The following is a 16103-nucleotide window of genomic DNA, read 5'->3' as shown; positions in this document are numbered from 1 at the left end:
GTCAGTAAGACTGCTGGACGATGTGCCGCCGACAATACCTGAGCGTCGAGCTCATTTTCTTCTGCAGCGTCAGTGTTAGCCTGAAGGGAAGTCTGGACATCTACAGGTCCCTCTTCAAATTCTTCTATTTCTTCATCTTCATTCTCATCTTCTCCACTTCCATAATTAGTCAAAGCCTGAGTTTCAGCTTTGGACAAATCTAGGATTAATACACATAGTTTAGCACATTTTCAGTACAACCGTAATAGAGGCTACCACTTATGGCATTCCTGCATCATGTAGTGCTTTACGTGGTCTACCTTAGATCGTCAGAACACTAAATCCAGAAAACTGGTGCAGAAAGAAGATAATTTAGCCAGAGTCACAATGGTATTCAAACTCAGGGCCGTGCAATACCTGATTCTCTACTGATTACAGTCTTACCAAGCTGTATCAGTAAGTGACCTCTAAAGAACTAATGGGTAAAAACCTAGTACAGAGCCTTCAGACTTACTAATAGACACGGGACCTTCTTCACTTTCTTCATCATCTTCTTGATCAGAAACATCAGATCTCACATTTTTGGGACCAGCACTGTTGTATGTATCACATGTTTGCATCTGCTTAACTGTTTCAGTCTCATCCTTGTCCTAAGCATGAATAAATTTGAGTAATTAATTACTTAAAGTAGATTTTTTTTAAAGGTACATATAAAGTACATCATAAAAATGTCATTAATACGCTGAATCATTATTGACATGTTTTTAAAAGGTTTGTCAGATAAAGACTTGATGATTTACTTAAAATTTACTCGTTTCAAAAGCCCCATTCTTAGGCACAATTAGCACATACTTTGTCTTCATCATCAACTTCTCCAGCAGGTGAACCATGATCTTCTTCAAGAATCCACTTGGCCTACAAGCCAATCAATTAAGCAGAATTTAGGTATAACCTTTCAGCATTACACTCAGGAACACAGTAAGCTTTAACAAATGGAGCTTTAATTATCTGCTGCATTTTTTCACCCCATCATCCAGAGTAAACGCTTAATAAATTCAATTTCTATTTAGATCTTTAAATTAACAAAACAAAATCCAACACTGCCTAACTGACATCTTCAAATATATAGGAAGGATCTCATTGAGCCCCAAATAACAGTCTTGATTCCCTACCTTCCAAAACCCCGTCTTCCTTCCTTCAGTTTTCCCAATCTCAGCAAACTGCCCCTCATGCACCTAAATGCGAAGTCAGAAAACTAGGAGCCAGCCCATGCTCTGCTTTTACCACATACTTCCAAACGTGAGTGTGCCAGCCAGCACCAATAATCAGAACGGGGCAGCTGCACGTCAAAGCTAAGATGCCATTTCCGACCTGGACTACTGCCAACGGCCTTACAACTCGTTCCCTGCTTGTCTCTACTGCCCTACAATTCCTGCTCACTATCGTTTAAGTTGTACACGAGATGTCACTCCTTTATTTCAAACTCACGCCTGGGTTTCCATCATGCTTTTAATAAAAAATAGGGTCTTTACCACAGTTCTCATGCCCCATAGCTTGGCCTTACTCCCCCACTGACCCTACCCCCTCTACCCTCCCTTCCCTTAAAGTGTCCCTGGCTCCCTGGCCTCTGTTCTCTGAACTGCTTGACCCTGCCCTGGAGTCGCCACACTCAGGTCTTCCCTGCCTGACGGGCTCTGCCCTCCCATCTGCATTACGACCTGTCTCTCACGCTTGCCCATACTTCACCCCCTCAGAGTACGTGCAACTGCCTATCTAAAGCAGCTCTTCCCGTTATTTAATATGGTATTATCCCATTTTGTTTTCAAGCTCTTAGCAGACGCTGAAATGATCTGTAACTTAAATTTATGTCTAGAATTAAAACATGAAAAGTGTGAAACAGGCAGCTTGACTATCACCTACTTTACATTTCAGGAACAAGGGTCATCTCTCTTGTTTTGTTTCCAAAACTGCTGTCCCAGAAGGGTACAGGGCTTGGGAAGAAGCCTCCACGTATGCCTCAAGTTGACGGGAAGAAAACCTCATCCGATTTCAATGTGATCAAGATCAATTTAACAGAGTATGAGAAACTACAGGGATGTGCAGTCGAAGTCCCAGCTAGCAAACAAGCATGCGTGTTGGCTGGGGGATGAATATTCCTGGGAAGTCTATGGGGTTGGCAGTAGCCATGGCCGACCGTCTGGTCCTCCTCTCTCCTCTGGAAACCTAAGTAAGTGGCAGTAATGTGAGCGGGATATTCATCAATTCCTACCTGCATTCCTGATCTTGAGCCACTGCCGTTACTCCTGAGATTCAGTGTGTAGCTAGCCCATGTACTGATTCATAATCTGATTAACTGATACTAAAAAAAACACTTTGGCTGAGGTCAGGTATGATTCTGGTTATTATAATGATCGAGAACCAGAGTTACATGCTAATTATTAACAATCAAAGTGAACGTCACTTACCTCTTTGGCATAAGACTGTATCACTCCAGCTGCTGCTATTTTTCTTTTGCATCTCTGTTTTACAGCTATGCTGTTATTATCCAAATCTTGCATGAGCTTAAAGAAAGCCAGCTCATTAAACAACACTTCAGATATCTCTACCAGAAGATCTTCTCCACAGTCTTTCAGTTTTCTGCCAGCAAATTTTGCAAGTGAATCCTATTCAAAGATAAGCAAATAACTAAGGTTATAGAAAAATTCAACTGTTTATAAAGCAGTACAGATGATTAAATTATAATACTCACCTAAGGAAGAACAATCTCTTACTACCTTTTAGTACTGAAAAACTTAAAATGAATGGGTAAGATTACTAAGAAAAAATAGGTTACTGTACTAAATAGGAATCCTGCTAGTCCTGCTTAGAGTATACAAACAAGAACAGAACAAGGTCAGCCACAGATTCAGGCCCCTGCTCAGTGTAAGTGCTGGCCAGCAATGAGGAAGGCACAGGCTCCTAGCGTGTCAAGCGTTCCCACTCAGCAGGGGGCGGGGGTGCGTCTGTTCTGTGTGGACAAGTCAGAGGGGCAGGAGAGAGGGAAATACAGTGGTCTGCATCTCAACGGGACGGTCAGAGTACTTTTCAAGTTTCCCCCTTTATATAAGTCAGCCAGGCATTCTAATTTAAACTTTTTCTTCAGAAACAGGTTAAAAGTAAACTTTAGTCTTACTCAAGTTGAAATACAGCATCATCAAATTAACAACTCACTATACAGATTTTTTATAAAACTTTTTCTTTCTTCTTAAAAATATGGACTATGCTGTTTAGAAAACAGGCAAACAATCATGATATTCAGTGTCTTCCTCCCCAAACCACCTTATCTAGCACAATCATGGAAGAAGTACAAGTGCTGGGCGCCTTGTGGAAAATTCACTAAACTGGTTTTATAAGAGAAGTAGAGGGTAGTAATGTAAGCTCTAACTCAAGAAACATTTTCATTACTCTGTGCAAGATTTAATGTAAACTAACTCATTCTTCATGTAGGTAACCTTGGGAATAAAATCAGCAATTGGGTAAAGAAAAGCATCAGATTTTCTTAGACTCAGAAAAAAAAATCTCATTTCCAAATTAGTACTTCGGATCTGCCCACATTATAATACTAACAAAAACCAAGGAAAGACTATATGGATCTTGATAAGACAAAAATATATTACAAACAACTTCTCCTTTAGCCTGATTCTAAAATGGAGTTATTTCTTCCTGTAGGAATAAGTTACATAAATTTATAAAATACACTTATCAAAAATTAGCATTTTTAAACACTGCATAGCACCACAGATAATTTTATGTTCTTTATAAATTGTTAGTACAATTAGACTAAATAAGAGCCAGGACCATTTGGAACCTATTATTGGGTTTACACTTGTCTTAACAACAAAAAAAAGGAAAATTATAGTGATGGAAATTTGCAGCAAGCCTAGGGTTTTAAATATGTTAATAGACAAAGTGATAATATGAATTTAAACACAGGAATAGGAAGCACTGAACAGTTTCACAGGAAAATTTGTGGAAACTATTTTCTAGTTTGCAGTAGCCTCACTATTTCTGTGAGGAAACATCCAGGCGAGTTTGACTGTGAAGTGTTTCCTCAGTGGAGCAAGCTATCCTCACCCACCTAGGGCCTCCCAACCTCACCGCTATTACCAGGCCCCAGGGGGCCAGGGTCGGCCCCTCCCTGCCTGCGGTGGCGAACCAACAGCTCCTGGAAAGGCGAGAGCGCCCCCTAGCGATGACCGAGTTAAATGAAGACACAGGCTCTAACACATTTTTTTTTTAAAACCACATTATGGAATAACCTAGAAAGTACTAAAATGTCATCTGAAATGGATATCTACTTGAATTAACTGTGTAATGTCAGAAAATAGCCAAAAATAGAAAGAAAAATTCTACCCTGAGGGTCTATACTGCTAAGTCATAGAAGTATAACTCTTACCTGTAATATACTTCCAAGTTGTTTATGAAAGAACTTCACAAACTCTTTGCTCTCATCATTTTGCTGGGTAAGGGTCAAAACCATGCGTCTTACTGAAGTTAGAAGTTGAGAAGAACACACTTCATCCATGTGTTCCTGAGAAAAATCCTAGTTGGTTAGGATATAAACTTACTTATTTACAAAAAAAGCATTAACTCACCTGAGATTTTAATTGTTTTGCATAGATGCTTCTTAACTTTCAGCAATAGATATGGAAAAACTTGTTCCTAAGAAGAGCCAAGCTCCCCCTGTACACACATAAAAAGGTGTGTAAATTTTGACCCACCAGAGCAGATGAAAGCCAGTAAAAGAAACTGGCTGATTCAGTGCGTTTCCTCACTTCCTTTCTGTGCAGCAGGGAGCGGTCATGCCAGTTGCCACACTGCCAGTCTTCTATCCACACTGCAGGCATCGCAACCGCTCTTCCAACAATACTTCCCTCCTCCCCACCCCCTCTACACCATCTTCTAGCTCAGGCCGCCTCAGCCTCGGCACTTCTGACATTCTGTGCAACGGGAGGACGTTTCAGCGGCCCTCTGGCCCCTACCTGCTGGATCCAAGCAGCAACGCCACCCTCTCAAACCCTGACAACTAAAAATGCACCTAGACATTACAACATGTTTTTCTGTCAACATCACCACCCCCAACTGAGAACCACTATCCTAACTTAACAAGGCACTTTGGCCAAATATTCCTTCAGAAGGACGTACAAGCTACATAAGAATCCAAATCAAGATTAACTATCAAGTGAGTCCATAAAACATACCAAGGAACCTCAAGGTTCCAATCCCTCCTCTGCCATTAGCCTTATTTGGGCAAGTCCTCTAACCTTTGCTTGGGTAAGAAGTTTGTTTTGTTTTTTTCCTACACAAATGTGTAAAATGAGGTGGTCACACTAGATGATTTCTAAGGTCCATAAATCTAAGGATTTAAGCTCATTAAAAAAATTCATGTGTCAAGGCAGACAATTGAAAAGAATGGCTCGTCCTCAAAGGACTGGCCACCAGTGAAGTCTGCTCCGGGACCAAGCAGGCCCTGCGCCACGCGCTGTCAGCAGGTGGTACATGCTGACCACAGGGACGGTTTTCTACTCGTCCGGTGCATAGGGGCCGGCTCTCGGCGACGCTCATGCTCGCTGAGTGGTGTCCTAAAGGGCACACGCCAGGCGCCGCGTGGAGCTGTGGCCGCACATCAGAGGCAAACGCCAAATTACCTCTGAAGAAGAGATACTTGAGCCAGACAGAAAAGAGCCAAAATATTCCGTGTGTTTGATAGTCACAACTTGCACAAGGAGCGAACATGTGAAGCAGCAACAGCAAGCGACTGCAGGCACAGGGCAGGCGGGGGCCACGGAGGGGGTGCCGGACGGGGCGCAGTGGGAGGCGGGGCGGGAGGCGCACCGGGTCCGGGGGCAAGGCCTCCGAAGGCAGCAGCTTGCTCAGCACGCATTCACTTCGTGACCACTAGGACAGGCGGTCTCGGCAAAAGTGAAGGATGTGAATTAAGGTTATGCCGTTGGAGAGAAGGAAGTAAAACCGACTGCTCTGAGGAGGAAGGTCAATTTTGGACTCACTGGTGACAGAGGAAAAGGGAGTCAACAAGACTTAGGTGGGTGCGATGCTGACGCTAACAAAGACATTCCACAATACACCAAGACAGTCAACATTTGAAGTGAAATGAGACATGATAAACAGAATCAGATCATTAGTTCTACTCATTTTCTTGGCCTCAAGTAGCTTTCTGAAATGCTAAATTTAGTAAGGGAATCCTTATGAAAATGTGTCACTTAAATCAGACACAAAATAGTGAAAGCAATAAAATTTCCTAAAGATGCATTCCCTAAGCATAAAACTAGATCATTTACATTTTTTAACCCTTAGAAAACAATTTTACCTATTAAATACCTAATTTAACCTTCAGGACATGTTTAAAATTATTTATTGCATTATTCACAATAAAACAAAAATATACAAAAAAAATGGCAACATTTATCTCTGCTTAAAATGACAGTAATCAAAAACTTAGATTAAGTCAATTCAATTGAGGGAATGGTCCAAATTCTTAAATAAACACCTATCTACCTATAAACAATACATGCATAATTTTATAATTTATAGGAACATACATTTTGGGGGGAAGTGAGTATATATTTAATAAATAAAAATAAGTAATTCATTAATAAATAAATTAAATACCTACTTAATAAATAAATAATAAAGTTTACAGAGAATGGTTGGTGAAACTGATGTGTTTGTCTTATTTCCTCAAATTCCCCTTATCCAGTCTCTGAAGCCCTTGAGTGAAAATACTAAGAGATTTAGAAAGATACTGTTCTAGTAGAGTGACACATTCAAATAAATGACACTGTCATGAATGCTTTAACATAAGCATGTACCAAGCATCTCAGGGGCAGTGATGAGGAGAAATTCCACCTGAAAAGATATACAAAAACATTTGCGCTGGGTCCTGCAAGAGAAAACTCACTGGCAGGGAAAGGGGGAAAGAGCAGTCTAGGCAAAGGAAGTAAAATGGGCAACGTGCATTTTTGAACCATGTCAAGAAGGATACAAAGTATGTGGAAGGAGTAGTTAAGAGGCTGGGACCTGGCTGTACAAGGTTTTACAAGCGAATCTGAATCTGATCTGTATCCTAGGGGCCAGCTGTTTTCGAACCATACTTCATATAGAGCCTGAAGAGCTTGATGTATTTTGAAAACCACAGCTGAAGTTTAAAGGATCCCTTCATTATTGATTCATTCACTAAGGATCTGCTGAGTGCCTCCCACATGCAGGTACTATTCTTGGCACTGGCGACCAAAACGGCTTTAATTAACATCTCTGACTTCATGGAGCTTCTAAGTAAACAGGGGGAGACATACAAAAGAATAAGCAAATATTAAATAGGTTTAGAAGGTGATAAGCACCATGGCCATGAAGAAAAGCAGGTAAGGAGTAGGGGGAGATCTGCTCACCAGAAAGGTAACATTTGACTAAAGACTTGAAGGTCTCAAAGGAAAAAGCCACGCAGGTACACGAGGGAAGCGCGTTCCAGGCAGAAGAGGCAGCAGGTGCTGAGGCCTCAAGAGTGCCAGCGACGCCAGAGGGAGAAGGTTAGGGGTGACAGAGACACAAGTCTGTTCAGGAGCTGTTGTAGTTGACCAGGAAAAGCCTGTTTTTTAGTTTTTACATGGAATAATTTGGGCATAGACAGAGGATCCTCTCTCTCCTGTTGGCTATGAAGTCTTCAGAGAAAGCAGTTTCTGTAATTGCCTTCTCAAAGACTTCTATACTCATAAAATATTCCAAGGAGAGTAATAACAATAGCTTCTACTGAGGGAAGAAATATAAGTTGTATGGAAACAACTGTTGTCAATGTCTTACACATTGACAAGAATAAGCAGGTTGGTAGGAAATGAGCTCAATGGCAATGTATCTCGCACTTTCCCATGCCTTAAAAGAAAATGCTATCTTTTTATTTCTAATTCGTAAAATTTTCATTTTAAATTAGAATGTAAAAGCACCATCGCAGAAAAAAGTCCTATCTTCACATTCCATTTCTTGCATGCTTCATTCTCTGTGCTGTTCACTAACATCAAACAAAATTAGCATTGCTTCTAGGACTCATACACTTACTGTTGGTAACACAGGAACCATGAAGGTTTCTGAAGCACAGACAATTCAGCCTTAAAAATGTTCATACTCTTAAGAGTTAGAAATTCTATGTCTAAGAATTATTTCTAAATGGGAAAAATGATACACATATTTAAGTGCAGCTAAATCATATAGGCACCGGAACCAGAATCAACCTAAGTACTAAGCAACAGGGACGGCTAACATCATGGAGAATTCTGTGAGTACTCAACCCTCACAGGAGCCCAGCAGTTCCCACCGGCAGGCCTTCTCCGTCAAGTCTGGCGCTTCCTCTTTCAACAGCTTCTAACTGCCAGATCACCTGGGGCTGGGCTCAGCGCTAGGCCCCGTGCTCGCACCCAGTGCTATGCGTTAGGTGACATCTGTGAACTGCCCTCTGTCTCCAGCTGTGCCCCGAGTTAACTGGATACCCAGCGGACTACATGAACTTTCTATATGGCTCTCCAACAGGCAGTTCAAATTTAATGTCCAAAATAGAATTCTTGACCTCCCCCTTGTCCCAATCCTTCTTCATCTTACTAGATTTTCTTTTATTCCAGCCAGTTTTCTCTCTATCCTATCCTCCAACATCCTGACCATTAATAGAACTTGTTGATCTCCAAAATCTACCCCATGTGTCACCCACTCCCCTTCTCCAGCACCAACACCCTTGTCTAAGCATTATCATTTCTCATCTGATCTTACTGCACTCCAAACCCCCGAGAATCAATTTTCCACAAGCAAATCATGCTGTTTCTCTCTTGCTTAAAACCCTCTACGGAGTTTCCCTTCAAAATCCAAAGTCGGGATTCCTAATCAGAGCCTATAATACTCTATGTAACTGGCCCCTGCCTTTCTCCCCAACTTCACCTCACACAAATTTCGTAGAACCACGTTAAGTCCTCCCCCAGTTCCTTCAACATGCCAGGCCAGTTCCTCCTCTAAGGTCTTTCACTGTGTCTGGAATGACCTTGCTTTAACCTGGCTTCTTACTCCTATCCCTGGCTTCGGCATTCCCTCTTCAGGAGCCTTCTCTGACCTTCCAGTCCAAAACAGACACCGCTGTATCACCATATTTTAATTCTCTGCATGGGACACAACCCTACCTGATACATACTTATATTTTTATGTGTTTTATATAAAATACATTTATATATTTATGTATTTTATACTTTTTTTGGTTGGTATTCTCATCCTAGCATGTAAGCTCCACGAAAGCAAAGGCCTTGATTTGTTCTATGCTATTTCCACAAAACCCAGCATGAAGTAGCATTCTATAAATATTTTTTAAAGGATAATGTGTAGCCATTAAAAAATGTGCAGAACAACAGTAACCTAATAAGATGTTTATGGTATAATACAACACCAAAGCAGAATGTGATATACATGTACAAAATATTACAGAAAGGTTCCCAAAATGATGGGGCTATCTCTAGGTGACAAAAGCATGGGTGACTTTTTAGTTTTTTTACCTGCATTTTCTAAATTTATTAAAATGAAGTCTTTTGTATACATTAAAAAACAAAACACAGAAAGTTTATTTTTCTTAAAAATTGCTGCTTACCTTCAAAAAAGGAATGACTTCTTTCATAATGGCTTTAATTTGCCGGTCCAGCTGCTGAGTATCAATTCTAGGACATGGGATGGTAGAAACTTCACTTATGGGTTGCTGGGAACTATGATTTTCAGTAATAGGAGTTTCTGTTTTTAAAAAGAAAATGATAATTAGCAAAATAAAGCCTGTGATATTATACACATACAGTTATGCAAAATTCTAAATGTTAAATTCTGAAGATTTTATGCTAAAATAATAAAGAGGAACATCTGTTGTAGCACCCTTAATAATTAGAAGAGTGGTAATAAAACTATGATACATCAGGTAGGGTTTTTCATAGCTGTGTATGGAACCATGTTTACTTCCCATCAATCCAAGAACACACCTTCCACATCATCTGCCGCAGCCGCAGTGGCAGCCTCATCCCCATCCTCGACAATCCTGCAGCTGCACGTCGTATCTGTGTTACCTTCAGCCTCTGTCTTCACACGCTCATATTCCCTCATTCTGGCTAATGCTTGATCTAAGTGAATCACAGTGTTACCTACACATGGAACAGAAAATAACATCTAGAAGATACAAAAGCAAACTTTTTTGTATTTTCCTCAAAATGCATTAACAAAAAATGCCTGAACACAGGTAAGGAAAACTAGCTTTAAGGAGTTCCAGACACTACCTTGTTGGGTACTCAGCATATACTGTCATACTTATTTATTTAATCCTTAAATAACTCTGTAAGGTAGAAGATGATGGTACTCCATTTTCAGAGAACTTAAGTAACTTGCCCAAGGTTTCACAGCCAGTTAAATGTATGAGCAGGGATCTTAACTCAGGTTCTTATACTCTGAGGTCCAAAATGATTCCACTACCTCATGTTGCTTCACCTAAATGGTACATAGAAAATAAATTCCAAAATGTCATGCAAATGTTGATAAAACAATCCAGCCTAACACATGTCATAAGGTAAAGAAAAAGGCCTAATGAAATTTCCCAATTCTCCTTTGTCTACTTCACAGAAAGCTAGTGGTGAAGGACTGAGGAAAAAACCAAAAACAGTAAATGAAACACAACAGGTACTTGGCGACTCAAAAAGGGAGATGCATGAAGGGGGAAAAAGCTATAATGGGGTAAGCTCAGTTCAGACTTGGTAACTGTTTATTCAGAAGAGAGCTGAGTTTGTAGAAGCAGGTCTTTGCAGTCATCTAAATCTTGTTCTTATCATAGGAACAACACACTCGAATAATGCAACATGAGATTGTCTTATCAACTAAGTGCCCTGGAGGTTTGAATGATTGAATACTTGGTTATCTTTCGACAGGTTAAAGCCAAAAAAATGAATAAGGTACCTACACATTTTTCTCTTCCCTAATCTCCTTTCCAACTCTAGGAATCAGGGTTTCCTCCTCCCTTTAAAAGTTTTGCAATCCTCTAAGCTTCTTTTTACTATCAATGAAAGAGAAAAAAAAATGCAATGTGCCATGCCTTAGTTATCTGGGTTTCTCACTACAAATTATTTATGCTAAGAAATTTCAGTTCTTACCTCAAATGACGAAGTTGACATTTTACTGAAAATGTAATCAGACAGGCATTGATACCTGTGAAATTTTTCCATTAACTGGAAGACCTTAAAGGATGACCTGTCCCTTAACAGAAAGGAAATTAACATTTTCTGAACTCCTGTTACACGATAGGAAGTTCTGTGTATTTTTCACAAGAACATAGCAGTGTACTGAAGACCCCCATTTTCCTAATACGGACGGCCAGAAGGGCTGGATGGTTCACCCAAGGTCAGAGTCGGGAGATTCATGAGTTCAGGTTGACGGATAGACGTTTAAGCGCAGGTTCTTTCCACCACATCTTGCCTTTCAAACTTTTGTTTCCTTATCAATGCAATTTAGACTGTATTAAAGTCATGTTCCAAAATTATAAAAAATTCTGCTTACCTAGATCATCTGTTGCAAAAGGCTCAAAATTTGAAGATACAGACATGACGCTAGCATTATCAGCATCATTTTGCTCACTTATTTTATGTGTTTCTCTCTCAAAGTTCTTCTCAAAAGTTTCCTAAGTTATAGTTTAAAAAAACAAAAAAAATCACTAATATTTCCTTAAAAAATTTGTTAATATTAAAACTTAGATTAGGTATTTGCATAAAACCATATACTTAATATATGATACAACCAAAGTTATTAAAGGTTAAATAGTCACAAAGAACATTAAAATATTAAGTAACCTTGCAGAACATTTTGTCATTATGTAGATGAGAACAGAGCCAGCTACTGTTTAAATTCTAACTTGGAAAAGTTAACATTTAAATTATTTCTGTACCTTCAGAGAAATTCTCCTGTCTCTAAAACTAACAATGCCTAACCTAGCACCTTACTATGATATCCAGTGGTCTCCTATCACAAGGAAAACATAACAGCATCATTCATATTTTTTAAAATCAACTTTATTGAAATATAATTTACAGATAACAATGCACCCATTAATGTACAATTTGGAATTTTGACAAATATATGCACCCACATAACCACCTTCGCTAAAGATAAAGACTGCTTTCATCAGCCCAGAAAGTTCCTTTGTATCCCTTTGCAGTCAATCTCCACTATACCTCACTCATATGATTTCTATCACCACAAAATAGTTTTGCTGGTTCTAGAACTTCACATAAATGGAACCACTCAGTATATACTCTTTGGTGTCTGACTTTTTTTGCTCAGTATGTTTCTGAAATTAATACATGTCGTTGTATGTTTCAGAAGTTCATTATGTTTTAATGGCTGAATAGGGTTCCACTGAATGGATATACCAAGGTTATCCATTTATTTGTTGATGTTCCAGTTTGAGGCTATCGTGACTAAGATGCTATGAACATTAGGGTACAAGTATTTTTGTGGACATGTTTTCATTTCTTTTGGATGAATACCTAGAAGAGAAATTGCTAGGTCACATGCCTAATTTATGTTTAACTTTCTAAGAAACTGCCAAACTGCTTTTCAAAGTGGTTGTACAATTTCACAATCCCATAAGCAGTGTGAGAGTTCCAATCGTTCCATATTCACACCAGTGCTTCTTAGTCAATCTTTTTAATTTCAGCCTTTCTAGTGGGCATCAGAGAGTATCTTATGGTTTTAATTTGCACACTGTCCACATACATGTTTGTTCATGAAGCACCTGCTCAAATTTCTTGTCCATTTTTTACTGAGCTATTTGCTTACAACTGAATTGTATAAGTTCTTTATATAGTCTGGGATTTGTTACTTATATGGTTATTTGGCAGATATATGTACTGAAATTACTTTCTTCTAATGGTATCTTTTAAAAAGCAGAAGGATTTTTATGAAGTCCAATGTACCAATTTTTTTTTATAGTTATTGCTGTCTATTATCCTAAGAAATCTGCTTCTGTCAAAAGTGTATGGTTTTGTTTTCTTCTAGAATTTTATGGTTTTTAGCTTTCTCAGGACTTTAACTGCAAATTAACTTTTGTGAATAGTATGTTTAAGGGGAGAATCTCACTTATGTACTGACTGAAACTCATTATACAACTGTGCTTTTTTCCTAGCTACTGATTTAAAGTGTTTTCTTAAATTATGAAATGAAAGGTCTGTCTCTGATTAAAGGAAACTGAACCACTTTGTTGGTCCTTCAAGCAAGACTTGCAGGTAGATGTGCTTGTACCCTTTTACAGCACCTGGAATAGAAGATGCAAACTATTTCTTCCTCTGCCTACACCTCAGTTCCCCATTCTCCTTGACTTACAACTCCCAGATGCCTACTTTTATTTTTCTCTTTTCTGGGCTTGAAGACTCTTTTATCCATTCTGCATTGTGTATGCAAAAGCTCCATGAATGGTGCTCAAAGACCTAGGCCTAGAAACATGGTGGAAGAGACTCTATTTGTCCAATACAGTAACCACAAGCCATGTTTCTGTTTAATAAAATTTAAAACTTATTTCCTCAATCCCACTAGGCACATGTGGCTAATGGCCACTGCATTAGACGGTACAGATATAAAACATTCCCTTCACTGTAGAAAGTTGTACCGGACAGCACTGCTCTAGACCTGCGGGTATGAACACTGGATGTTGTGCTACCACTGACTCAATGGCATTCATAAATGGAGAATGTTGACAGAACACTGAATTTAAGTTTTAGATAAGAAAGAACAGATTTACTTATTTAAAAGTAATACTAAGCATAGTTATTTATGCCAAGTACCTACAGTAGTGGACTGAATCTTTGTGTCACCCCAAAATGCACACATTGAAGCCGTAACAACCCATGTAATTGCACTAGGAGGTGAGGCCTTTGGAAGACAATCAGCTTTAGATGAGGCCATGAGGGTGGAGGAGCCCATGATGAAATCAGTGCCCTTATAAGATGAGGAGGAGCTTTCTCTAGCGGCCAGTGAGGGCACAGGGAGAAAGTGGCCATCTGCAAGGCCAAAAGAGGGCCCTCATTAAGAACCAAACCCACTGGCACCATGATTTTGGACTCACCAGCCCCCAGAACTGTGAGAAATAAACGCCTGTTGTTCAAGCCACCATTCTACACTATGTGGTTGTACCACCCTGAGCTAAGACACCTAGTTATTCAGCAGTTCAGTATCTTTAAATTTTTACTTACTTAACTTTAACTTTGTCTGGCTTAACTTTATCATAAATTATAGCTCAGTTTTCAAAATTTGCTATAGATGGGGCAGACCAAAGTCCTCAAATCTTTAAAAATAATTGGAAGTAATACTGCCTATATGAAATTTGGATAAAAAGGGAGGCACTGAAGTTAAGGATATAAAATGACAAAAAGATTTCTAATAACAGTCACTCTCCAAACTCTCTCAGTAAGTTATTTCAATGCCCAATAAACTTCAATGTAACCTAGCACCCCCTATTTTTTAGGTATGTACGGCTAGATCACTTTTCATTTCCCACAGAAAGGAGTACTCAGTTTTCAATTAGCTATACCAACAATCCCAAGTAAGAATTACTTACTTTATATTTGACATTTTAAAGTCTGTTAAAACCCTGTAATTTTTAGACACAGATTTGTTCATAGTAGTGAGGAGTTGGGAGCCTGGTGAGAAAGGTTTTAAGGAGAAAAGATGACTGGATGTACTGTTTTAAACATGAGTATGAGTTAAAGAGCAAATAATTTAGAACAAATCCTCCTTAGTTGTTAAGGAAACTACTATATGTGAAAAAGATACAAGACAATCTTTTGAGAAATACTATCTTTTGGGGAAAATTTATAACATTAACATAATGGGCAGAAACACAGTGATATTTCCAACTCTCTTCCTCCAGCAGATATTTGCTAATCAATTATGGCAGCCTTAGGCATGGATACCCATGAGCTAGAAACCAGAATTGGTATTTAAAAAAGAAGGTATTTGCTGTCCCAGGACCACATACAAACTTTCACAGCAGAATCAAGGTCTGAACCTTTAAATAGATGATTTCCAAATACCCAGCATGTCAATCTCCTCAGTGTCCTAACAGCATCCTAGTTAGCCATTCAGATGTTCAGTCACCAGGAGCTAGGCAGGTGCCATCAGGAGTACACAGTTTATTGAAAATACATCATTTCCCTCACCACTCTTCCATTTCGAGGTCCTTTTCACTTATTCAAAATTTCTTCATTAGTTTGAATACATTAAATTACTTTTTTTCCTGGATGACTTTCTTTTGTCCAGGCTTCTCTACTAACCTAAGACCTGATTTATTTACATTGTTATTTGTTTATTCAAGGGCTCTTACTGTGATCTGACTGCTGTTTGGTTTACTGAATGTTTTGATTGAACACAATAATTACTACTTGATGTCTGAGTCAGCTCCTACGGAATGGAATATAAATGGAATGGAATTTCTATTATTTGTTGGGCAATGGAATATAAATATGATTATTTCAGACCTTATACTCTATCAATTATACATAATTTTTGGTGTTTGCTGCCATGTTTTGATTGAGTTTTATACCTCACCTCAAATTCAAGAAATGCATTATATACCCAGCTTTTTAAAAAAGCTAAAAACTAAATATAGTACATATACTCACAATTTATAACAACCTATTTAACTTTTATTTACTACAGTGAAATTATATCTACATTCATTTAATCATTATCAGCTTACATCATCAGTAGTAGCAAGGCTTTCACTGGGAGTCAGTTCTGAGTTTGATGCTATCCAAGTACCAGAATTCACTGACTTCACATTTTCCCCTTCTTTTTCATGGTTCTCAGAAATATGTCTGGATACTATGTCCTAAATAAACAAATAAGAGTTATTTATGTAAAACATTTATGTTTAATCACAATTTAAAAGCAGAAGCAGACAGAACCAATGCAACACTACTCATCTTATAGATTAACTGTGAGGAAGAAATAACAGTAAAGAGAAAAACACGGAAAAACTGCTCAGCAAAAGGCTTTATCTAAAAACTACCAAAGCTATACAGTAAGTT

At 38.8% G+C, this 16103-nt stretch overlaps 1 protein-coding gene across 14 annotated transcripts in view; it reads right to left on the bottom strand.

Moving 5' to 3' along the window:
• PCM1 (pericentriolar material 1) overlaps nucleotides 1-16103 on the bottom strand; it is a 76821-nt gene that overhangs the window by 7449 nt on the left and 53269 nt on the right. For all 14 annotated transcript variants that reach the window (XM_073219108.1, XM_073219105.1, XM_073219111.1 and 11 more), the window contains 9 exons: nucleotides 15773-15904; nucleotides 11581-11701; nucleotides 10023-10181; nucleotides 9647-9783; nucleotides 4415-4549; nucleotides 2445-2642; nucleotides 832-894; nucleotides 494-629; nucleotides 39-199 (listed from right to left, as the gene is read on the bottom strand). In XM_073219108.1, the coding sequence (XP_073075209.1) occupies nucleotides 39-199; nucleotides 494-629; nucleotides 832-894; nucleotides 2445-2642; nucleotides 4415-4549; nucleotides 9647-9783; nucleotides 10023-10181; nucleotides 11581-11701; nucleotides 15773-15904 (1242 nt within the window). The remainder of the gene's footprint in view (nucleotides 1-38; nucleotides 200-493; nucleotides 630-831; nucleotides 895-2444; nucleotides 2643-4414; nucleotides 4550-9646; nucleotides 9784-10022; nucleotides 10182-11580; nucleotides 11702-15772; nucleotides 15905-16103) is intronic.

Source organism: Manis javanica, chromosome 12, assembly GCF_040802235.1.
Source record: "Manis javanica isolate MJ-LG chromosome 12, MJ_LKY, whole genome shotgun sequence".
Taxonomy (NCBI): Eukaryota; Metazoa; Chordata; class Mammalia; order Pholidota; family Manidae; genus Manis; species Manis javanica.
This window is presented reverse-complemented; position numbering and strand designations above follow the sequence as displayed.